Source organism: Oenanthe melanoleuca, chromosome 3, assembly GCF_029582105.1.
Source record: "Oenanthe melanoleuca isolate GR-GAL-2019-014 chromosome 3, OMel1.0, whole genome shotgun sequence".
NCBI classification, from domain to species: domain Eukaryota; kingdom Metazoa; phylum Chordata; class Aves; order Passeriformes; family Muscicapidae; genus Oenanthe; species Oenanthe melanoleuca.
The window spans coordinates 89,833,562-89,858,882 of NC_079336.1; the positions used below are offsets into that span (position 1 = coordinate 89,833,562).

A 25,321-nucleotide genomic window follows, 5' to 3' on the forward strand; every position below is an offset into this window, starting at 1 on the left:
CAGAGGTGCAGGCTGAGAATTAAATAAAATAAAAAAGAGGAAAATTCTCATTGCTGGTCCCAAAGGAGCTTCTCTTTTATAGGGGAAGAGCCTTGCCAGGACTTTGCAATCAGATGATAGCACCCCCTGCATTGTTCAAGCACTGTCAAGGGGCATTATACTCAGAAGATAATCCAGCCCTTGAACTCCCTAGGTACTGGTTTTAAATACCTCTGATGAGATCCAACTGCAGCCTATCTGGGTATGCCTCAACCATCTAGCATCACATTTGGTTATGTCTACAAAAACACCAGCTAGGAAGAAAGAGATAATGAAGAATGATTTTATAGTCTTTTATTTGAGAAAAAGCTAAACATATGGATCCTGGCACTGAAAGTATGGAATCTGTGATAAAAACATATGGATATCCATATGGGGGGGAAAAAAAAAAAAAAGGAAAAAAAAAAAAACAAAAAAAAAAACAAAAAAGCTACTTGGCCAGAAATTCTGTGCTTGCATTTTTATCCTGTATGCACAGTGCACCCCCTTCCCTCTGCAGCACGACGCTGCCTGCCGATGGATTAGGATGTTATAAATTCACATGCAAATTTCACAAAATGCTCTACTGTTATCAACTTTATTAGATTTACGAATACAGCCCCGCTTATATTTTTTTATTCTCTTAATCCCTTTCATCACTTAATAGCTCAGAAAGTAATGGATTTCAGTAAAAAGGAGAAGCTTATTACAATCAATCCTGTTGCTCTATCTCTGCTCGACGCTCGACTAATGAAACTTATTTTTCTTCAGGACCTCTACAGGAAATCCTTTCCTAAGGAAAAAAAAATGTTTAATATGTTGCTGACTTGTAATACTGCAACTGTATTATTCCTCTCCTTTGGGTGTCCATCCAGAGGTTTGTAAGAGCTATTAATCGTACTTTATTCACCAAATTCTAGCCTGTAGTGACACAAGAAGCTACTGAATCTTATTTAATACAATACTCCAACTTACAGTTCATATGACTGGAGGCCCTCACAGTATCTTTTAATTCTGAATACTCAAAGATTAATTTTCTTTTTAAATAGTGAGGGTAACAAGTTGCCAGAAAGGGCAACTTTATCATAAGGTTTACATCTTAAATAGTCCCACTGCTGAGGATCACAAAGTTTCTGTCATCCAAGTTAGCCTCCTCTAAGATCTTATTTCAAGCATGCCACTCTCATAAAGGTTTTTTAAGCTGTTTTAGCTCCCTCCTTTCACATTCTTTTAATGAAAAGGCAGAGTAGAAAACCAGAAAACACCCAACCTTCATTATTAAATGCTCTGTTAAGAGGTAAGGAACCACCCACAGATTTACTCCTTTAGCTAAATATGCAATACTCTTGGGCACCCATGGCCTCCCAAGCCATTCCTGCCCATGCTGCTTGGTTCATCTGCCAATCCATCACTGTTGGAGTCCCCTCCAAGCCTGGCAAGGGGTTCCAGAGCTTGTCCCTGTGTCCTGGGGGTTGTGTTACTCCACAGAATGCAGCCAGTGAATGTTGCCCTCGACACAGGACCACCAGCAAGCGCCTCAGAAGTCCCAATCTACCACAATGAAGTTACAGACCAAGACATTCCTTCAAACAAGACTCCTTACAGTTAAAGAACATTCAAGGAAATATTTTTTGGGTTTATTATCAGTGTAAATATTTGTTTGCTGGAATTTTTTTTTTTTAATCTGACCAGAACTGGAAATGGAAGTAACATGAGAAAAGTTAAAAATACCATAGGCATCATTTTAGAAAGAAGAGCTGCTGCATGTACCAGGAACAGGAATCCAAATTCCACTTCCATTTTCCAACTGAACAAGGTTTGAAGCATGAACAAGGTCTGCAGCTCAATACAGTTTTAGCATCATATGCACTCAGTTGACAATGACATGGGACCTCCTACACTTCTGCCTCTGCTCTGGCCAATTCCAGAACCATCCATGAAGGTGACGTGATGTAACCAACCATGCAACACTTAATTAGGAAGCAGTGTTTCCTAACCCAAAGTGGTTGTATTCTTAAACAGAGGAATGATGTCTTTCTTATCATAACTTGTATAGTCACTAATATTTTAATGGGTTTTTTACTCATTTCAACAAGAAATGCTTCTTGTTACTACAGGTCAATGAAGGGAAGTTAGGAATGCAATGGCTTTGTGTCTGGATACGTACCTACTGCAAAGCTTGATCCTACAAGTATCTTAATTTTACTCACATGAGCACCTGCATATATGAATCAAGTTACTCACGTGCACAAGTGTTTGCAAGACTGAGCCCCTAATCAATTAAATCAATGGCGGAAATATATAAAATATATAATTGATGAACAAGTGAATTAGGATTCTGCTCAAAAGTAGGTAGAAAAGGATTATCACTCAGGCAAGCTCTCTCTTCAGTGACTGTTTCTGATTGATAGATTTGTATAAGGCTGAATTTCTGATTAGTTCTGAGATATGAATGCTTCAAAATGTGGGAATAAAAAAAAAAAGACTTTCTGAAAATGAAATGCAATATCCAATTCAATTAAAAGAAAAAGCTATTATCTGGAATTGAACCAAGACTTTGGGATAACATTATTTATTCTGTGCCAAGTTTAGTAGATGTTTTCCAAAATGCCAGTTTACTTGGATTTTATGGAAAAATTGACCTTTTCACCCAGAACAGAGGCTGCTAATTTCATTAAAGTTGTTAGATATTTCCTTAGAGGGCATCCATGCCAATTCTAGTATTTCATTCCCTTATTTTCATCTATATTCCTCTTGCATGGAAGTGACCTAACACAGCTATAAGCGTAGTGTTGTTTCCTGTTCTTTCTGTACCCACTGCCAATGCACCTCATTACTCAAACTCTGAGAACATTGAGGAAACTGGGAAAAGTAAGTGCTGCCCATCCAAAGCTGCCCTCTTGCTGATGCCCAGCAACCCTAAGCCCCTGGGTCAGGTAATCTGCACCACGAGCATCCCAGAAGAGCCTGAATCAACTCAGCTGACAGGAGATGAGCCAAGCCTGTCCATTCATACAGCAGCTTGAGCTCATCATCTGTATTTACATAGTTCCTCAATCAAACTCCTGCGCTCTGTAAACTACGTTTATTGCCCTTCTTACGGGCTGACACGGTTGTACAGTTTGCTCTCCTTACAGTAGAGGCACAGATCTACTCTTGATAGCTGTTTTGTACCTTAATTCTCCCTTTTAAGAGGGAGGGAGCAGTTATTACTTGCCAAACCAGCACATGTTCATAGAGAGAGTGCGGTCAAGTGGTCAGGAGCAGAGCTGATGTTAATTAGCAATGAAATGAGGAATGAACCAGCATTAGCCCTGAGACTAATCAATGGGAAAATCACTCCAAGCAGGCAGCTTAATGAAGTACTATACAGCTGTTTATTTTTAGTCTGTTTTAGCCTGACAACAAAATCCCGATTAATTAAGGAAAAAAAAAAAAGTCTAAAACGTATTTCCTTGTAGAGCCTTGCTATAGTTCTGATTTGTTTGGATTTTTTATTGCATTTGTCTATACTTCTCCCTGGCAATTAAAGGCCCAGCTAGAAAAATTAAAGCAGGTCAGAAAAGCATGTACCCATCAGTGGCACACATTTGTCACCAGCATAACCTGCCACATCACAAGTGCCCCATTCAGGGTCCTCTGCAGCACTTAACTCCCTGCCCCTCTGCAGTGACAGCCAGAGGGCAGAGCATCCTGGTCCCCCAGCCTGCTCCTGACATCCCTGCAGCACGGATGGGCTGCCAGAGGGAAGGATGTATGTGTCCTGTGGCATGATTTGGGTGAGGCAGCCGTGGTGCTCTTGCTGTCACAGAGCTCCAGCAGGACCCTGGATGAGGACACCAATGTGCAGTGCCTCACACACCAAGGAGATGCAATAGCACTTCCCAAATGTTTGCATTGGGTCACCACAGGTGAATCACACATTATAAGTGCCAAATAAGTCACTACCCAGGATGATGTGGCTGCTGCCCCAAAGACTGCTCTTCTAGGCACCCCTGTGCCTTGTGGGGTCCCCCAAGCATCTCCCTTTTAACTCAACCCTGCTCTGGGCTCCTTCTTCATTCAAACCTCAGCCTTTTCTAGCAGAGCTGGTATAACACACTTTGAATATGGTGACGCAGAAGAGGCTGGAGAAGAAGCTTGGGAGCTAAAGCCTTTCCTGCAGAACTCTAGACCAGGAGACAGCACCATGATTTAGTACAACCTTGATTTACATGGCTGAAAAAATTGTGCTCTTTGAAGTACAGCAACAGCAAAACTCCAAAACATTTGGGGCTTCACTTCTCTTTCTCTTGAAGACTCAAGATTCACTTTTTGGTACATTCTTACACAGTGGCAGAACATAAAATGGCATTTGCATGACAGTGAAAGTAGTTATGGTTTAGGCTTGACACTAAGAGCAGGAATTTCAACACCAACCATAACATGAGTTGGAGACACAGGAGGACAATAACCCTCCTCCTGGCACAGTCCCCAAGCACCAGAGTAGAAATAGGCACAGGTAAAAAGGTCAATTGAAACCAGCTCTTATAGGAGTTTTTTCCTTTTTTGACTATGTGTATTGGACAATTCATTGTTTGTTTGATCAAAGTCCTCTCCTCTCAAGAGGAGTTTCTTAATCTTTCCAAATATAATCAATAAACCACCTTTGAAACTCAGCCAAAGAAAAAAAAAGGTGGGGGGAAGTGGAAAAAAATAGGACAGTCTTATAAGCTTCTATGGGCTAAATGTACATACTTGTCTTTAGAGACTTTTCTTGTCTGTGTGTTGCAATAAACATCATTCTGCAACCTTTTAGGAAAGCACAACCTAAGTGAGAGCTGGGTGTACGACACAAACTGCTCTTCCCCAGGAAAGAAAAAAAATCTTTAGACTGATATTATCAGGCCCTCTGTGACAGACAATTTCTAAGTCAAATTCACCTCCCAAAGATGGAGACATTACAGTAAATGTATTCACTGGATCTCGAGTGACAAGCCTTAATTAAAATGTACTGTGTTTGCAAAACGAGAACCAAATTTGAAGACACTCAAGTAAATATGTCTTTTGCATCAAGCAGAGCAAGACAGACACTAGCTTTCACTTAACACTCAAAAAATGCTATAAAATGAATGCTCTAGATATATCTCAATAGCATATATATTTGTTAGAAAACTTCTGAAAGAGCACATGCACTGTAAAATAAATTCATTCACGTCTGCATTCTTACACACAAATTACATTTCTTAAAGACTCTACTGTGCATATAAAAAAAGCAAGTTTTACCAGTTTTTCTTCCTTAGTCATTAATTCCACAACCTGCTGAAATAAATATTGCTAATGCTTTTCACTTCAATAACTCCATTCATGCGAGGATCACAACATTTCACAAACATCCGTTAAATAAACTGCCTTGTGGGAGAGGCAGTGGCCATAAAAGAACTGACCGACTGCTGGGGGTAGAGGTGGAAGATCATACCTGTTTAACAGCACACAGTTGGATTATAAATTTCTCAAGCTTAGCACATGCCAACACAGTAGAGCAAAAACATGTTTGTCTTTTTCTAAAGGCACACATGAGCATTCAAGTCTTGCTACAAATACACCAGCTGATTGAAAAAAATCAAGTACTCTTTGATTGATTTCAGCTTGGCTATGATTACTTGCAAAGGAAGTGAAGGGGTTTTACCAAAGCCAACCAAAGGTGCTTACTTGCAAGACTTGATTCCATACACTTGTAAAGTTTGATTTTCAGAGGGCTCTTTTTTTTTTTTTTCTTTATTCTTATTTTTGGCAGCAGGAGGTGGGGAAGAGCCACTGTGAAGCAATTATTTGTTAAAATGTGCAGACCTCAAAAACAACATCACTAGCCAGGTAATCCCCTTTATAGCATGATTTGATAGCTCAGGGAAAGCTAAACAAAGGCACAATGCACTGCAACCACAACAGCTGGGTTGGAAATTGCTGCAGATTGTTAGGAGGAGCTGCAAACTAGAGATAGGCAGTGAAGAGGTTAGAAATGATAGGGGGGGAAAAAAAAAGGAAAAAAAAAAAAAAAAAAAAAAAAAAAGAGACAAATTACTCCAAAGACCATATTCTTTAAATCGTTGAAGCAAAACATGTTTATTTGATTTGTTTGTATGCCTATTAAAAAAATGCTACTTTGGGATTCTAGAAACCCAGTCTGTCAATTTTTCAGCTTCTGCACTTTCATGGTTGCTTAGAGCTGTTTAATGCAAATACACTTCCAATAAGAGATTTCATGCCCCTAAATTACACCCAGTTAAGGGCGAATGAAAATGTAAGGTAAATAACTATAATCAGCCATATTATCTTTCTCCTGGCACCTCTCACTTTACAGGCATATTTAAAGGCATCTCTGGGGTCCTATCCTTTTTAACAAGCGGCAGCGCATTTCCTGGAATATTACTTACGGTGCTGTGCTGCCAACATTACACAGGTTCAAATGTTACCTAGAGACCTAGAAAGAATTGCATCTGTTGCAGAGCCACGCTTCTTGCCACGTTTAGGATCATCTGAAAGGATGAAAGAAAATTTCCAAGTCTCTTCTTCACCCCACACTAAGACTGCCTAAGTCAAGCTTTTGTGTCCGATGCTGTTGGGGTGTAGCAATTCAAGGGAAGAAAAATGAGACCTGTGCACTTCTGGTGTTCACTGGAAAGCACTCAGGATTCCAGTAAAAAAAAACCAAAAAAACAATAAATAGAAGAATTTAAAAGCATTTCACTCCCACTGTTATTTTTAAGCTAATAAAAACCATGCTTGAGAAGGAAAGGTGATCTGAGCATAGCTATTAACAGCCTCAGTCCCTTGCTGTCTCCATGAGAAAGTATAAAGTGATAAGCAATAATCAAGGAGCAACTAATTACTCACTTGGCAAAGAAAATACAGAAGAATGGGAATCTTCAGAAGGAAACACATCCCTGAAGTCCTTCAAAACAAATGTGGATTATTCTGAGTGAGCTCAGCTTTGCAGCTGAAACAAGTTTTTTGCACTATTTTACAGGAAGATGGCTTTAGAATTCTACAAAAAGTATTCTGCTTCAGCTAAAAGTGACACAGCACTGACTGAGTTAAACAGAGGAGCTCTGTGAGAGAATAAATTCCTCATAATAAAGTCAGATCAGTTTAGCCTGTCTCTCCCATACATCCCAATTGCTACCATACCTCTATTTACCAGCTTTTTATTATCCAAGCTATTTTTACATCATTAGCTTGCAGATCTACTTATGCTGAGGTTCTGCATTCTCCTAGGAAGAAAATTTCTCTGCAAATCAAATTTCACACGGTTATTTGTCTTTAGTGAAGCAGCCCACAAAGTTCTCAACCAATTTATCCCTCGGTGCAGCACCAGCAGAAGCTCTCACTTGACAATTTACACGATCCTTGCTTACCTAAGTTGTGCTAGACCCTGTGTTAAAATGGATTTCCTCCCACCTGGTTAATGAAAATGTGGGGCAAAAGAATAAGGGCTTAGGAAACAGATGCACAGGTCCTTGTTTGTGCTACTGACACAAGAGCTAACCTTTGGAAAGCCACATTTTTCCTAGTCTCAGTTCTCCCTCCATAAATGGCTGCAGTAACAGCTTCACAGGGTGAAGTCCACTTTTCGTAATCCTCTGATGAAAAGTGCTGAAAAAGAGCAAACTAGGACAAATAAAGGGCTGCCCTGGTTAGGGTGCATCAGGCTGCTAAACCCACCAGTCCCTAGGAAAGGTCTTTCCAAACTATCACAGTGGAGCAATATAGCAGCCTCCCTGAGCTTCCAGCAGCTCAGGAGCCCCAGAAATCCCTGTTGTGTTCCTCTTGTCCGGCTGAAAGACAGGAATGTTTGATTTCTGCACTGCTACAGGCTCAGAGTCAAAGCCATTCATTTACTGATTATAAATAATAGCTACATTTTCACTGGAGTAGGGATTGGGAACAAAACACTGAAAACCCACACAAAATTGTATGGGAAATAGTATTTTGGGGGGGCAGACAAATAAAAACAGACTTAGTTTCCTATACTCTTCCAATACCTGCTGCCAAGCACCTTTTCTCATCTGTGCTGAGATGCTGATGCCACTACTGGACAACACTTTCTTCCAGCAATGAATATACTGACTGCAAGTTCCTGATACACAGCAGTATTTCACAAAAATGTCACAATGCAAGTTCATGGGAAAGAAAATACAGATGAGCACTTTCCTAAGAGTGCTGCAGAGGAATACATCTTAAATTTCATTAAGCTCACATGGGAAACACAAACCCAGCCCCAAACAGCCCTTTCCTTTTTAATGTGTTTTATCTACAGTTCCTTAAATGCAGCTGGAAATGTGACTTTCAAATATCCAGGTTTTTGTTATGTGCTCACCTAACCCTCATCTTGGCACCTGACAGAAGGAAGCTGTACACAAGACTTTGATTTTTCTTTTTGAATTAGGAGACATTAAGCACCCAAACTCTCTCATAAAAGATCTGAGGCATAAGCTACATAACATCTGTGCAAGCAATGTTTTTTCCACTTAATCCAGACCTTAATGATCAAGAGATATCAGAAAAGTGTCAAAGGAGATAAACCAAGTTATCCCTAATAAAGCATCTACGTCTCCTCACCAGCAGCAGCTGATCTGGGAGCTTCATTCCTGCACCAGGGATAGAGAAAGATCTCAAAACTTAAATGTCAATGCAATATGCTTGTTGATTCCCTGGGAAAGGTAAGTCATTGTGCAAAGAGTTTCTGTTTAGTGATGCTTTGAGTTTCCCAGGATAAACTCTGTAAATAAAGGCACTGCAGGACAAAGCAGAATTATTTTTAATTTGTCTCTTCCAAGGCATGTTTCCTTTGCCTTCTGAATGGTGTAACAGCCTGTATTTCATGGAAACAGAAGTGCTAGAGGGTATCACCACTGTCACCAGTACCACCACACAAGGAAACATTATCATCTCTCACATGTTGCTTCTGCTCTCATCCCCTCCACAAAGGAAACAACTCCAGCAGCAATTTGTTTGTGCTGTAAACAGAAACCCTGTGGTTGTGACAGAGAAACAAGAATGAGGTAAAATGTGTGCTCAGTGCACGAGACCAGACATGTGACTGGGAAGTTGGGGGAAAGTCCACCTAATCATTTCAGAGTATCCCACAGGAAAATCCTGTCTGGAGCACAGACAGGATCTGCACTGGCTGCAGAGCACTGCATTTTGACAGATTTCAATTGATAGAACCAAAACCCTCCGAAATGGCCAAGAGGAACAGTCAGTTAAACTCATTGAATAGCTGTCCATGACTCCACTTGAAGATCCTTTTGGGGGTAAAATGTTAGCACTGTTATTGCAGAGCTCCACTGTGCTAGAGGCACAAAGCCACTTGTCATGTTTTTTGTCACAGGACTTCAATAGAAATACCCAAGCAAGGCCCAGCCACAAAGAAACTGAAAGATAAACAGCCAGGATTACAAACTGCCTGGAAGCCAGCACCAGGATGTTCCTAGAGACTTGTTCTGCTGAAGCCAGCACTCCTACACAGTATACAAGAGATTAGCGTGGGTGCTACTGTCTCCAGGGACACCAAAGGGCTCTGGGCTGCAAGACAAAGGTGTAACTATCCAGGAAGAGGCCATCTTTTGCCTGAAGGGAATATAATTTTCTGATCACCTGGAAATAAGGGTGATGATGTTTTGCAGACCTCAAAATGTGAGGGATTTCAAGCAGGCTCCTGAATTGAAGGCTAGAGGGAGTGACTGCAGGCACATATTTTTAGATAAATGTGGGTACCAACTCTTTGGAGAGGTTCCTCCATTACAATCATCAGTTCCATTTTAGAGGAACTCAGCTGCTCCCTCAAATGCCCCTTCATCAGGCAAAGGCAATCAGCCATGTCACTGGCAGGCAGTAAGGCCTTTGACAGGAAAGGGCAAGGAGAGAACTCCTCTGCACATGGCAGCAATTTGGCACTTCCATCAGCACTGCATTTTCAGTGTCATTTATTTAGTGCCAATGAGTAACTGGAGAAAAAATTATATGAACTTGTATGATGCCACCTCACACTTGGCACATGCATCCTTTCTTTAAAAAGATCTTTTAAAAGATCACCTAAAGCCTGCTTTTTCCTTTAGTCCTTAAGGAAGTAAAACAGGGATTGGAAACTTTATCCCATCACAGGTACAAGTTTTCCCACTGAATTCAATAGAGCATCAATGATCCAAAGAAAAAGAACTGTCTCTTAAAATAACAGAAAGACAGGTAATTCCAAAAGTTTCAGAGAAAGCTTTAAGCCTGTATTAATGGATATTAACAGGATTTCAACCAACCAAAAGCATAAACATCATCACCACAGCCAAGTATCTTCTCTGTCCTTCCCAATTCTAAACAGTTCAGTAAATGGCTCCTTCATTTTCTGACTGGCACAGGCTGGAAGGAAAAACACCACACACCTATGAGACACTTGAGCATCTCACAGCCCTCAGCACCAGTTCTGCAAGAAGGATTTCCACTGTCCCAACATGAAGGCCTACACAGCTTTGCTTGTCTTATTTTCAGTTTATTTCAGTTCTGTTTCTCCCTTAGTGTCATTATGCCTGACACTTAAAACCAGACTACTTATTTTTATTGTTGTTTTCTTATTTCCTGTTAGTTTTCAATTCCAGATCGCCATATAGCCAAAATTTGGGTGATGTATTGGGAAAATTTGGCTGATGGATGAGGGAAAAGATTTTTACAGCCAGCTATTTTTTTACATTTTAAGATTCATTGCGAAATAACAAGTTATAAAAGTCATAAAAGCTGTTGCTTTTGTTGAAACAAATTTGTAAATAAAGTTAAAGAAACAGTTGCCACTGTTCCTTTAAAGGGCAGCAAGGTGAAAGATTTGACACCACCAGGAATAAAGTCATCCTCCCCAGCTCCCTTCCACAGCAGATAGGCCCCAGCTCCTCACTAATCATCACCTGTCACTCAATGAATTTAGCATCTTTGAATTGCAAAGCACACACCAGGAGGGGGGAAGAGCCCCTGCACACATCAGCAAGGCCCTGCCTTCTGTTCCCAGGGCTGCCACACACCAGCTGATAAGAGCAAGCTCCAAGTGCTCCCAGGTACCAGCATGCTAACCAGCATTCACATCTTCTTTTGGCTGGCTGGGAAGATTTTTGTCTGGATTTTGGTATTTTTCTTGGGGTGAGGTGGTGGTGATATTTGGTTGGGATTTAGTGGGTTTTTGTTTTGCTTTATTTTTTTTTTTTTTTTTTTTTTTTTTAATGGGGTGTGTGTTAATTCCCACCAATACACAGATAAAAGGAGGCTCTCATCTATGAGTTTTAAACTTCTTCAGTGTTGTTTGCAGACAAAAAAAATGGAAGTCTCCACTACTCTGCTTTTCATTCTGCTTTTTTAAAAAAATTACCTTTAAAGTAGATTTTTCTATCTATGTTTGAGAGGTTCCTCTGTACATGCTGACCCTCACAGGAGAGACTTGGTGACCACTCCAGGGCTGGCACTCTTCTCTCCTGACTCTGCACCCAACTACCACTAGATGGATGTGGCTCTACTAGAAACAGGCTCCTTATCTTGCACATTGTGTTTTACCCTGAAGTCCCTTGGTCCTTGGTCTGGAGGCCACCTAAATGACAGTAAAATACTTCATAGCAATTTTTCTAAAGACATATTCCAGCTACATTTAATTACCCTCACAAGAGCAGATTTTAAGGAAATGAGTGTTACTGTCAAGAACATAACAAGGTGCTTTTATTGAAGTCCCCCAGTAAGCAAAAGGCTACAGACCACAGCCATCTACATGAGAAATATGAAAGAAATACAATTCTGTGGTCTTGGACACAAAACTCTTGTTAGGATTTGAATCCTAGTCCATTACATGCTAATAGCATATTTAATCTTGGGTTTAAAACAAAATACACCTCTAAGAAAAGAAATTCAGAGAGCTAATGAGATCCTAGGTAGGTTACAAATATAATACACAGGTTTTAATTTTTCTATTTTATAACTAGGAGATCTTTTTAAAGAGATAACTCAAGAAATACCTGACTTCAGAAGATTTTTGCTTTTGTGCACACTCAATGTGAAGCCTCAAATCTTGATATTAAATGATTTGAAAGAACTGACTGCAAGTTCACATTATGCTTGGTTTGAAATTACAAATAATCACTGTGATGAAGGCTGTCTGTCCACCCCATAACAGCTGTAAACAGAAATAGGAAAAACATGTCTGAATTCCCTGCACTCATATTTGGTGCTCACAGATGCAGTTGCAAAAGTTGGACAATCTGCATGTTTAAACTTGCCTGGATATTTTTGCCTGGCAGTCAAATATGCTAAGGAAGAGACTAAGACAAATAAAAACCAAGAGACTTGCCCTTTAAACCTTTTTTGAGTAAATTCTTTTTCTACCAAGGTGAAAGGAGGCAGGCAGCTTTAAAATGTGTAATACTTTATGTATTTAAGAATAGTAATAAGTAGGCATTTAGCAAGCTTTGTTCACAGGTATTTATGAAGCCATAGGGCCAAACTAGGGAGCAATTTATATGGGAAGGGCACTTCATGCCACCAGACCAGCTAGCCTGCCATGGGCTGCAGCACTGACTTTCTACTCTGAAATGAAATGTTTCTACTAAATTTTTCTACTAAACCTCAGTGATTTTGGATCCCAACTGCAATAACAGTTGTGAACCCCATCAGACACTTCCAGCCCAAAACCAGCATTATTAAAAAATAAGCAACTCTCCCCAGCTGCTAAATTATGAGGGTTTAGATTTTCTTCACACAACTGGTTTGCAGATATATGATAACTGCATGGCTATATACACTTACAGATCCTGAGACTGCATCAGCAGATCAGCTAATTGTGTTAATTAGCTATTTGCATGCACAATTACCTGATTTGTACAAGCAGTCAAGGTGATCATACATGTAAATTAGGCATGAATTTGCACAATTTACTAATCTGAAAATCTGCTATTCCACTTATTTTTAAGCACCAGAGATCCAGAGCTACAGAAGAGGCTGGCAAGTTACTGCCTTTATGCTTGATACATTTCCCAAGTTTTACACTCCTTTTGCATTGCTTTTGTACCTCACTGTGGGCAAGTACCCCTGCATGCACAGGCACACAACCATGCATAAAGAAATGAGCATATCATCATCAAAAAGTCATACAAAGACAGTGACCTGTATCCCCATACAGACAGAAATTTACTTCTTGTCTCCTAAAGGTCTTATTTCCCCCCTGTTATCTCTTCTGGGAACTGTTGAGCTTAACAAAGTAAACTTGATTTTAGTTATCACAACAAGCTCAGGAAGCTCTGCAAGGAGCAGAAACCCAAACAACTCCAGTGCAAATACTCAGCCTGAAGCCCTGAAGACTGTTTAACATTTAAAGCCCCACTGCTGCCATGCTGACTTGCTGGTTAGGGGGTTTCAAACACAAATGGGTCATCTACATTTAACGTGAAGTTATACCATAGCTTGTCAAACAAATGGATGTTTATGCCATCATGGGCTGTTCAGGGACTCCAGAGTGGAGCACATTGCTATTATAAAAAGCAAATTCTCTGAAAACTGCACACCTATCACTTCCCCTCCTGAGGTAACATCTTTAGCTGAAGAGGGATTTGGGACTGTACAATATGGAGAGCAAAACCCAAGAATGGATTAGTGCAATGTAATCTCAAATACAAGTACATCTCTGCCTGCTTGAAGTGGCAAGGTAATCAAAAATTTTCAGTTCACCAGGGACAAAAACCACCACTGCTTTAGCCAAGAAGAAACAAACCCCACAAGCTCATTAGGGCCAATGCCTATACATACACACACACAAAAAAAAAAACAACCAACCAACAACAAAAAAAAAGATCCCAAACTTGTTTCAACATAGTTAAGTGGTTAAAAACAGGTCTCCAGTGCTGTGCAACTCAGTTTCAGTGGCTGTGGTTATTTACAGGACCTCCTCAGGGAGAAACAATGCTTATGGTTAGAGGTGATAAAGTAATCCAAAAGCCTAGACATTATAAATAGAGAAAAGTTCAAACTCTACTTCTGTTCCCCAGCACATATTGGCAGAATGATTGTTGCACTGTTGTCTACAGCTTCTTCTTTTCTTAACTAGAGGCACTTCATAGTCTAGGCAAGCTCTGCTTTAGGTGTGCAGCTCCTTCCATCTCACCTTCCATTTTCTCCTCACAAGAAGTCACTAAAACTAAAGGCCTTGGGGCAGAACTGTTAATGGATCTTTGTACAAGACTGACATAGCAACACACCTGTCAGATTTAAAAGACAAATTACTTTTTTCCCCCCCCACCAGTACAGTGTGTGGTGCAAGTAGGTGTAAAACAGGAGGGAGCTCCAGAAGAACATTAGGGTCTCACTGAACCATTTCTGAGGCAGCTGCTGATGGCTAACAGGACAGGACAGGTGCTTGCAGTGTTGCACCTCAATGCCCTGATCCATCACCACTGGAAAGGACTCCAACTCCCTCCCCAGTATCTGAATATTAATGCAATCCATTGGCTTTAAGGATGGTACAACTAAAGACTGAGTTACCTTCTTCCCTATCTTTGCAATAAATGGGCACATTTTTCTTTTCTTACCTTAAAGAAAAGGAGACATGCTGGATGTTCATTTACTGAAAAATTCCAGGTAATATAAATACACTCAAAACAGGAGTCAAGTTGCAATTCCACTTCCAAATATAAGTCAATCCCTTTGAGACCTGGGGAATAGAGGAGAGCCAGACCCAACACTCCTCCTGGCATTCCTCCCCAGGCACATGTGTTCCAATGTGTTTATCTGGGAAAGCTCAGGTCAGTCTGTGCTGTAGGAGCATCTCCTGCAGCTGGAACATCCAAAGCAGGTACTGCTCCATGTTGTAAACTGCTCATGCAGCAGGACTGAGAAAGAGGCATTTCCTGGTCACCGGCTGTTCCCGACTACAGGAAAATGAAAATACAGCACCTCTGCACCTGTTCGCCTGATGGTGAAGGAAGGAAAAGCCATTACCGAGTGACAGGAGACAAAAAACCAAAATCCACTTCAGCAACTCATCCCAGCACTGGTGATTAATCTCACACTCCCACAGCCTGATGCACATTAACCAGATAATTAATAATTTCTTTAGGGACTCCAGCTCGGCAACTGTTTTATCAACCTGCACAGCATTAGGAGAGAGATGCTGCATTTGTGATCAAACTGCTGGAACTACCAAAATGTTCTGCAGGAACAGTAAAAGCTTCAGAGTAATCTGTGAGCCCAGTTTTACAAGTAACGGTAACATATGTGCAGAAATCAAGGCTGCTCCTTTATCAGTGCAATCACCAGACTCAAAAATCGGAGCAAGATCAGCATAATAAGAATAATTAACAGCAATGCCCAACTCCATCCAATCCCCATCTTTCTCCAGCAGAAGAGCTTTTCAGTATTTTTTTAAACACATTTTGCTTGATGCAGTAACATAGTGTGTCCAATCATGCACTTAGACTATCTTTGGTATGAATAACAAATCAGATTCACTTGCCCTACCACAAAAAAGGTTAACAATAAAAAACCCACCCCCCTATGTGTCATGACATGTGTGAATTCTACAAGCCAAAGGCTTTCAAGCAATTCAGTGAGGAGGATGGCCACACTTAGCACAGCTCTTGCTAACAACTTTTTGCCACCTTCTGTGCACTCATCCTCCATGTTCAAGGACAGTCACACAGGATCTGAAACACAATACCAAAGTGCTGGCACCACATTATCTCCCCCAGCACTTAAAAATGGACTGCTGAGAAAAAAATCACGCTAAGTATTCTTTCCGATATTAAGCTCTCCAGTGTGTTAGATATATGTCAGTATCAAGTGATTAAGAATGACTGATAATTAATAAATCACACCCACAGAGAGTGACCGGGTATTATTTCTTTCAGCCTCTGAATAGCTAGATTCACAGTTCTGCCTAAGTAATTTTATCTTTCCAAATTAACCATCCTGTGCAACTGCTGCTAGCAAGAGGTTTTGTTTTTTTTTCAATGGGCTTCAAAACAGTTATAAGTTATAAATAAGTTATTTGGGCTGCTTTTCTAGTAATACTTTATTGTTATCATTACTGCACAGGTAAGGAAACAGAGACCCATCACGTGTGAAAGCCCCAAAGCTTCCCCACCAGAGAGTAGATTCCTAAACAAAGCTTGAGCTTCTCCTTTCATCACACAACTACTCTTGAGCCTGAGAGAAAGCTGCAGCTTTTGGCAACAGCTCAGCAGAGTATCTGCCTTCTAAAAGATATCCTGCTCTTCATATTCCAGGACTCGGGTCCTGGAAGTGGGCCTGTGCAGAGCTTTAGTGACAGCCGTGCACATCTGCACAACTGACAATCACATCTGCACTACAAGATATCACTACCTGCACACCCCAAAGTCTGTTCTTAGACTGGGTTAGTAATAGAGAATGCTTTCTTTTAGTCCACACAATGGCTTGATTTGTATTTCCTTTCACATAACTAAATGACGTAAAACACCAATTTTTTAATCATCTACTTTAGTGTTTATACCACTCCGCTCACCATATTATGTGAGCCCCTTCATTTTCATAGTGTCAGTTACCATTATTCCATTAAATTAAATCCTTTTACAAGCATCTTTCTATAAACATGCACTAGAGATAACATAGCCACATGGTGAGGATTCACAGACTACAGTAAGCAGATTACACCTGTCTTGATTTTCGATGTAGCTGTCGGCAGAGTATATTCTCCCATCAAACTGCACACAGATCTCCTCATTAAAGCTACAGGGGAGAATAATTACAGAACAGTACATTGCAGTTTACCAATTGGTCTTGCATACATAATGGCCTATCAAAGAAAAATTGCATCCTCCAACAGCTGGGAAAATCTTTAAATTGTTATTAGTATTATTATAAAATAGCCAACATTTTAAACCATCCAACAACTTGCCTCCTGTATGCAAAGCAGACAGAGGTGATCACATCCAAAAAGGTCTTTGACTCCCAGCCCATAAACAGAATTACTTTTCCCTTTACAAACACTCCATTCCCCAACCTTCTGTTCCACAGTAAAATCCCCTCCTCCTGAGAAATTATGCTGATTGCAGATAGGCCTCGAAAGCAACTGGGTATTTTCTGGATCTCCTAAGCCCTGGTGCTGAGTGCTAAGCATCACATTCCCCCACATCCTTACTCCTTGATGGGGAAGCAGGGAGTCTGTCAGGTCCCTGCCACCCTTCTCTCACCAGTGAGGGGAGTGGGGGTCTCAGTGGCAGCCTGTTTATCTCCAGCCATATCTGAGGTTTCCTTCAGCCCTCAGCACCACCGGCAGGACTCCTTGCTTGGCAGCTGGCTGATGAGGTGCTGCCTATCCCAGATAAAGGACGCTGGAGAAGCTGCAGAAATCTGCAGATGGAAGCAACCTCCTGGTGCTTGTGTCCCTGGCCTTTCAGACTCCAGAGCTGAAGCCTCCAGCATATACTGAACTGGCAGTCCTGTGGAACATCAGGAAGACTGATTTCTTCACCTGTGTTGATAGTTAAAACATCAGAGCTGTGTTTGTGTTAATGGATAAAAGGCAAAACCATTCTCAGATGCTATTTGCATTCCAGGATCCCAACTCTTAGGACCTTCAGCTCTACTCAGAAAGCAAACCCATAGCTCTTCAGGCACCACTTCTGAATACCAGCTCTTACTCATCTCACAACAGACAACAGAAGAGGAAAAAGCCCAGACATGGGACGAGCCAAATTCTTCAAATAAAAAGTCAATTTAGCTTTGCTAGCATTCCTTGCTAGCCCAGAAGCAAACCCTTCTAAGCACATATTTTTGGCCCAGGGGGATGTCCTGACATGCTCTCCTACTCTGCTAAACCAGAAACTAAGAGCTGAGGACTTCAGCAACAAAGAAAACATGCTGCTGGGACAGTCCCACATATCCTGCTTCTACCAGATTTTTATACAAAGACTCCAAAAGGGACCTTTCTGTGCAAGCAGCCCAAGAGCCACTTTTCCCCAGCTCTGAGGGACAGTGACACAAGCGACCTCAGCAGGCAGAGAGACACTCACCATGTAAACGCATCTAAAACCACCAGAGAACAAAACTGCTCTGTGAAACAGCTCTCAGCACCAGCACTGCAAAGGATTTGCTGCTGCACTTTACCCAGCTGCACCTCCCAGAGCAGCTGGCACGTCTTGCTCCCAGTCTCTCTCAGCTCCTTACTCCTACCAGGGACATGCTGACAACAGAAGCCGAGCGGCAAACCAAACGGGGCAGAGCTTGCTCCGGCCAGCAGACAGCCCACAGCTTCTCCTATGAGCTTGGAAATGTGTGGGTTTCCCTTTGAGAACTCTCCTTTTGCAAGGCTGCAGCTCATGCTCCAGGGTGGAGTTGGCTGCAGGCGTAGTGAGATCACCCAGCCTGACCTCCTGTGCAAACACTGCCCAGTAACCTTCACCCATTTAAACGCTGCTTTCCACTCTGCAACTCCAGCATTTTTTCTACTCAGCAAGTTTGGGTAGGAACAATTCCTGGACATCTCAAGCACTGCTTACTTTGCACAGGGGATTAAAAAAAAAAAAAAAAAAAAAAAAAGGTAAAACCCCCTAACTTTCTGTCTCTGCTGCAAACCTCACAAATTTTGCAAACTTGTTCCCAAGGTCCCAGGGAACCATCCTGTGGCCACTAAGGGTGTCCTACACCAGGAAATGGCAGCAAAGCCCAGCAGTGACAACACATGGGACAAGGATATTTTGTTCCAGCCTTTACCCTCAAAGAGGAGCCCATCAAGACTTCCTGGGGCTTAGTTCTTATTTCAACTCTCCCTCATAGAGCAAGCAGTCTTACCACAGAGAAGTAAAAAACAGCTTTGCCATCAATTGCCACAGTAACAAAGTATAGCCCTTTGGGAAAATTTTCCTTGACTTCACTAGTTCTGGACCAAAACATTAATCAAGTGAAGCACATTAGCTATTATAGTTTGCATTAAAAATACAAATACCTCATAAAAACTGTGCTTTTTAAGTTTTAGAGGTCTTTAGAAAGCTTTTCCTTCCACTGCTGTCCCCTGACGCTACTGACTGTGCATATTCAAATCCTCCATTCAAAGGTATTCTGCAATAAAACAATCCTTTATTAATTGCCAGAACACAGATCCCACGACTTTTCAGAAGAATTGAGTGACTAATGTGTCTTTACAAAATGTCATAATTCCACTTTCCTGTTCTTACTAGAAAAACAAGCCAGCCTGGCAAGTGGAGAGAAAGGTGTAAGACTACTTCTGACATAATATATGAGATTAATTGGAAATTGCCAAATTAGGAAACTAGCTTTCCTGAATGGAGAGGGAAGGGTAAATCATATCCACCCCAGACAAAGACTGAAGGGAAAAAAAAAATGGTATCAACTGAGTGGAGAAATCTGTCACATATTTTAGCAGATCAGGACTCTGCCTATGTATCAGAGAAGAGAAGCCCTGATCAAGTCACATGCCCTTTACTACAGAAGATAAGATCAAAAGGTTTCAAAGGAAACTGATGGTGACAGTTTCTTCATTTGTATGCAATGTGACATACCAGATCCAAACTGTTGGCTACTTTTTGAACTATTTGTCAGGGGAGAGAAATTATTATTTTCTTTTATATTTTACTTTCAAGAACTCTTAGTCATTTGGGGGTTCTCCCCCCTGCTCTGTTTTATTTTCCAGCCAGGATTCAAACGTTCACCTTTGATGTAATATTTTTGCTGCACATCAGAATAGCTATGCCAAGCTTCAGAAGGACAATTAAATACAGAGAATGAAAAGGATGACATCACTTCAAACATGAACTTTTAATAAAATTATTCTAAAGAAACATCTCTGGTGATGATTATTTTCTTTTCCCTGTATCTTCTATTTTACTCTTTCCATGTGTTTTCAACAATTCAAATTATTGCCAGGCTAGCAGCTGTAGTTGACTCGAAGCCAACACCTTACACACAAGCAGAAGCATTTCTCCCTGTTTCTCACTGCTTCTGACAAGAAAAGTGTTAAATATAACACAAAAAATAACTGTGTAACAGCACAAGTTGCTTGTATAGCCAATAGGTTATATAACAGTTATATTCACATGGCAAATAAGCAAATAGGGGACTTGTGATGGCTCAGCTTCTCCAAGGCCCAGACCTGATGGGTTTCAGTCCAGCATTCCCTGCTGATGTGCAAAATCTGCAGTTGCTCATTATATGTTAGTAAACTTGCTCTAAAATCATGCCCTTCTTTCCAAAAAAAGGCACCAAACACCTTGCCAAAGTTCATCTGTGGCACTCAGCATTCATGAGCCAGTGATATGTGTAAAGTAATAATATTCTCCCCAAAGTGTTGTGAAACATTCAGAAACTGCAGTAGCTGCAGCCACGTAAGTATCTGAGACAGCCAGACACGAAAAAATACGTTGCAGTCTCCTGGGTGAAGGAGAAGGTACTCAAACCATAGAAAAGCAATACAACATTCACTTCTAGCTCTGCTACAGCCCAATAGATCAAGTTTTAAAGTTGTAGCATTCGGTTTTAAATGTGACAAACATTTTAAATGGTTCAAGCTCTTATATAAATCCTTGAGAATCCTGGAATCATGCTAATAAAGGATGCTGAATTTAAGGACTCACGTCTAAGCCCCTTTAAACACAGCAGGGGAAAGAAACAGCTCTTTCAACAATATTTTTCTCAGTCAGGCCAAATATTTTTGAAGCAAATTGTTTGGAACACATAGCTTACATGTACAAGTCTATTGAGAGTTTACACAGATGTTTAGAGAGAAATTACTGCGGTACACAGATTTAGAGTCACTTAGAAAGTCTTAAAAAGCATATGACTATACCTTTAGTGCATAAAGCTGCTGTCAGAAACTCCTGTCAGTGAAGTTTTTTTCCCAGACCATCACCTGCTCTCTGTCCATTCAGCCCAGACGTTCCTCGGGGCTGTTGTAACATCCCTTGTAGAACAGCAGGAGGAAAAAGCTGCACCTTCCCCACCAGGTTCCCAGCTCTTCAGCCAGTCCTCAGGGCTCCTGCTCCAGCCCTGCTTTCCCAGAGCTGCAGCTGCAGTCCATCTGCATCTCCTCCTCTGACACAGACCAGAGCAAACATGCCTACAGTTTCCCATGCTACTGTATAAAAGCCTTGTGATTCATTCTTTTTAAGTTCTTGAAGTAACACAAATCACAAAATCCAAAATCCACATGAGAAAGTCACTCTGGTGTGACCCAGCACTCACCTCTCCCACCTGTGCCAATCTGAAGACCATTGCACCAGGAAATACTTTACCAAGTGATTTTCCTCCCTCCCTGTCAGTAAATTCTAGCTCTGAATTTCAAAAGCTGCCATTAACACACAAAAAGCTGGAATAAATCCCTCTCCTGGACATGCAAACACACTCAGTTTCACACGACTTGCAGCTGGCCTGAAGAGCTTGCACCCTGCCCCACACATCCCTATGTGGTTGTGCAATGGGACCACATTTGCAAAACACTCTATAATTGACATTCTAACCCATATTATCTGCCAAGCACCTGCAAGGTGCCTGCTAGGGGCCAACCTGGTACACACCAAACCATTACAAGAATAAACCTTTAGGAGAAATAGAAATTGAAAATGCAAACTCAGACTGGGCATCACAGACTGGTACGGATTTAAAATTACTGACACATTCATAGGGGATATGAAACCTAAAGAACAGAGTAAAGCAATCCCACAAGCATAAAAAATACATATACATAGATATATGTATACATACATATATATGTGTGTATGTCTCACTACTTCTGACACCAAATTTAAATACAGAAGCTGTTCTTCCTCGGCTTTCTCAGCAGAGAGGAATAACATGACAAGAAATCAGCTTTTTCAGAGCTGTTCAAGAGTTAAAGCCTGGAGAAGGTGGCCCCCTGAAGTGGCTACTGACCTGCATTAGGAGCCTGACAGCTATAGGGAGCTCTTCTCACACTCTCAGCAGGTGGCCCAGGCTTGAGCAGACTGAAGTGGATGCTGGTTCACCTGAGTACACAGGGCTGTAAGTAACAAAAATTCATCTGCTTGCTGAAACTGTCCCTGCTACAGAACAACACCTTCCAGGGGCAGACAGGCTTTCAGTTATCATTAACTGAGTCAGCCATTCAGGGTCAACTGCAACCAGGTATGAATCAGCACCACCAGGCTTTTAAAGCAGGTGCTAAAACCCAGGTGAAACTCATACCCCCTTCCCCACTGCTTTACCCCTGTGCTGCTGGGTGGGCTCGTGGCTTCTGCCAAAGATATGGTGAAAGCAATGAGTGCAGCTGGGAAGGACTGGATACACCTTCCCTCGTGGGAACAAGGGCATGAGGGATAGCTCACTTTGTATTTTCCAGCGAGGCCAGTGGGTTTTCTCCCCTGTGGAGGTGTTGTGTGTTTGTTCCATGCCCAGGAGATGGAACAATTAAGATGTGCTCAATACCCTTCTGCCGCCCACTCAGTGTAACACCTTAGTCATCAAATCATCCTATTGTGCTGCTCAATACTTTCTATAACAGTAGGAATATGAGAGTATGTCCAAAGATAGCAATGAACACACAAGGTAATTATTTTTAAGCTTGCTAATCACAATCAATAGTTTCTTAGCAAAAACTGATGAGCTGGAGTTGGCTCCTATTTTTAACCAATAAGATATTCAGTCAAGACTTGAATTACACCATTGGGCAAACCTCCAAATTCCTAATGACTGCCAGCCAAGAGAAGGATGGGTCCTTGGTGGGTCTTACTCCCTTCCTGAGCACAGTATCAAAGAATTTTTTCTGTAGACTATAAAGCCAGGAGTGGGTTGTAACTGCTGCATGACTTCACCAAAAACACCAGACAAGAATCTAACTCCATACATCAAAAAGGAGTTATACAATTGTTAAAAAGCTTGAGGATGTTTACTTGAAGAGTTTGAAGTTTTGTAGCTGTCATATAAAAGATAAACTCCTCGTAGAACAGTGCCATGTGCCTTCCAGGGCTGTATAATTAGGAACAGATGAATACAAGTTAGAAAGCTCACACCCCCCTCCCTATTTTGGTAGGATTTTCCTTAAACTAATATTTCTAATGTTTTGCTATCCCTTGACTCTTTTTTTTTTTTTTTTTTCTTTTTTTTTTTTTTAAGTTTTCCAAAGCCCTAAATTTCTTTGTTGCTTTTGGGAAATTCCTCACTTCTCTGCCACTCTCAGAAGGTGTTATTCCCCCTACAAAAGAACCTAAAATCATCCCCAACATTCAGCACTGCAGCAATAATTCCCTCTTGGAAGTAGGAACATGTTTTCGTTTGTTTTGTTTCTTCTCTCCACTGATTAAAAGCAACAATGAGTCCAAAGGAATAGTACAATACCATCAAGTGTAATTGTTGCCTTTCACAACAAATGTGAAGGGGATCAGGAAACACACCCACCCTTGATTACTGAGAAAATATCAGGGATAAAAGATGTCAGCAGGGGCAAGTAATTCTGTTCATGAGCTTACACAGAGGAAGGTAAGAGAGACCAGCCCCAGCCCTCTGTTCATTAACTGGATGGAATTACAGCAGTTCGGGGGTTGCAGAATTACACAGGGAATTAACACTCCCTTCATTTTCCTGTTGTAATCTCTCTAGTTTGGGATATTTTCAACTTTGATTCTGGTGTCTGCTGCTGGATGAAAATGGCTGAGTGATGAAGGCCTCCATGAGGCGTGCAGGTGGAGGAACAGCAGCCAAGTGGTACAAAGAAAGAACATGGCTTGTCCACACCATAATTTCCAGACATCTAAAATGACCAGTGGTCTGTCCTAGAAAGAGTGACACCACTATCTGTACTCAATGGAGGTTTTTGAAGCAAACATTATATGCAGTGTCAGTGTTTATTAAAGATAACTAATGCCCTAACACTTTATTTACTTCTGTTTATTGCTATTTTAGCAAGAGTCACCAGAGAGTAGCTATGCTTCTGCTCCACCAGGGTTCTTTAATCACTGTTAGTAGGTAAAATCATGTGTGACAACTAATCCAAAAAGCAGATTATATTTATTTTGGCTACAGTGGCTTGCAATTCGTTAAAATCAACAAAGCCTTTTCATTAGCCCCCTGCTGATGTCCTAAAACCAGATATTTCAAGGGTCTCAAAGCACAGAGCTACACACATGCAGTAAAGCTGGGACTGACAGACTTGCTGTTGCCATACTTACCGTAAAATCTTATTAAAAACAACAGCTAACTTCTTATTTTCTTTCATAAGAGGGCTTAATTTAGGATCTCAAATTCCAAAATGAAAATCTTGGAGGAAGGACTTCTTAAATTTCAAGAAGTACAAGCAAATCGACAATAAAATCATCAGCGGATTACTTGCTCGGGGTTGTGTGCTGTATAAAAAAGCTGTTGTAACACTGTAAGGAGTGAGACTACAGATTCAGCAAGTCTAAATATTAACCTACATGCTTGCTGAGCTCCCTGCATCCTGGAACCACATTTGGAAAACTGAACTTCTAGTTAACAGTGTATCTTGCAACTCTCATTCTCTGTGATCTCTGGCCATGATCTCCTGATGACCTGCCTCAGACCTGCATTCATGAAAACACACGCTCGCAATCACAGAGGATCAGAACAGATCCACACAGAAGTTACAGGGCTCCATCTCTTCTCCTGCCTCACTAATGTTCAAACACTGCCAGGAAGTTCACAAACCCAGAAGTAGCCTTACCATAACCACCAAGGGCCACAATTCAAACAAAATAGGAAATTAGTGCATTTGAAGGCCACATAATTGATTTATAAATATATATATATGTATATATATATGTGTGTATGAAGACACTGATTAGACACTGATTTACATCAATGAGGTTTTTCCTCCCTTGTTATGAATTTCCTGAGTGATGTACACACTTCTGCTCACTACCCTTACACCCCCTTTGGGACAAGTGACTTAACACCCTTGCCATGTGAAAAAAGCCACTCCTGACCTGCATCCTACCATACAGACATATTTATTTCCCACAGCTGGATATAGATGTGGATCTTGCAAATTTTCATGTGTCCTGCTGAATTGGAGCTCCTTGTTTGTCCCCCTAAGCACAATCTTGAACATTGTCAAGGCCGATTATCAGACATCACTTCACACCAGCCCTTTCCAAATCCGCAGATCTCCAGGGGTTTAGAGGGAAGCCGGGAGCAGTCCTTCAGTGAGAGAACCATTCCTAAACACCCAAACCAGCACAGTGCCAGGCTGCCCCTGAGACAGAAAGGTCACTTCATCTCCCTCTGTGCCACTGTCCTCCAGCTGGCTGCAGCTTCTCCAAGCTCACACTGA

General features: G+C 41.2%; 1 protein-coding gene across 18 annotated transcripts in view; it reads right to left on the reverse strand.

Moving 5' to 3' along the window:
• The window catches only part of ESRRG (estrogen related receptor gamma), a 388,458-nt gene that overhangs the window by 254,449 nt on the left and 108,688 nt on the right, over window positions 1-25,321 (reverse strand). The window contains exon 1 of one of the 18 annotated variants that reach the window (XM_056486382.1): window positions 21,931-22,031. The exons of 16 other annotated variants lie outside the window; for them this stretch is intronic. In XM_056486382.1, coding sequence (XP_056342357.1) covers window positions 21,931-21,936 — 6 coding nt within the window. In that variant the 5' untranslated portion in view covers window positions 21,937-22,031. Of the gene's footprint in view, window positions 1-21,930; window positions 22,032-25,321 lie in introns of those variants that run through there. One more of the 18 variants, XM_056486395.1, reaches the window with a different exon arrangement.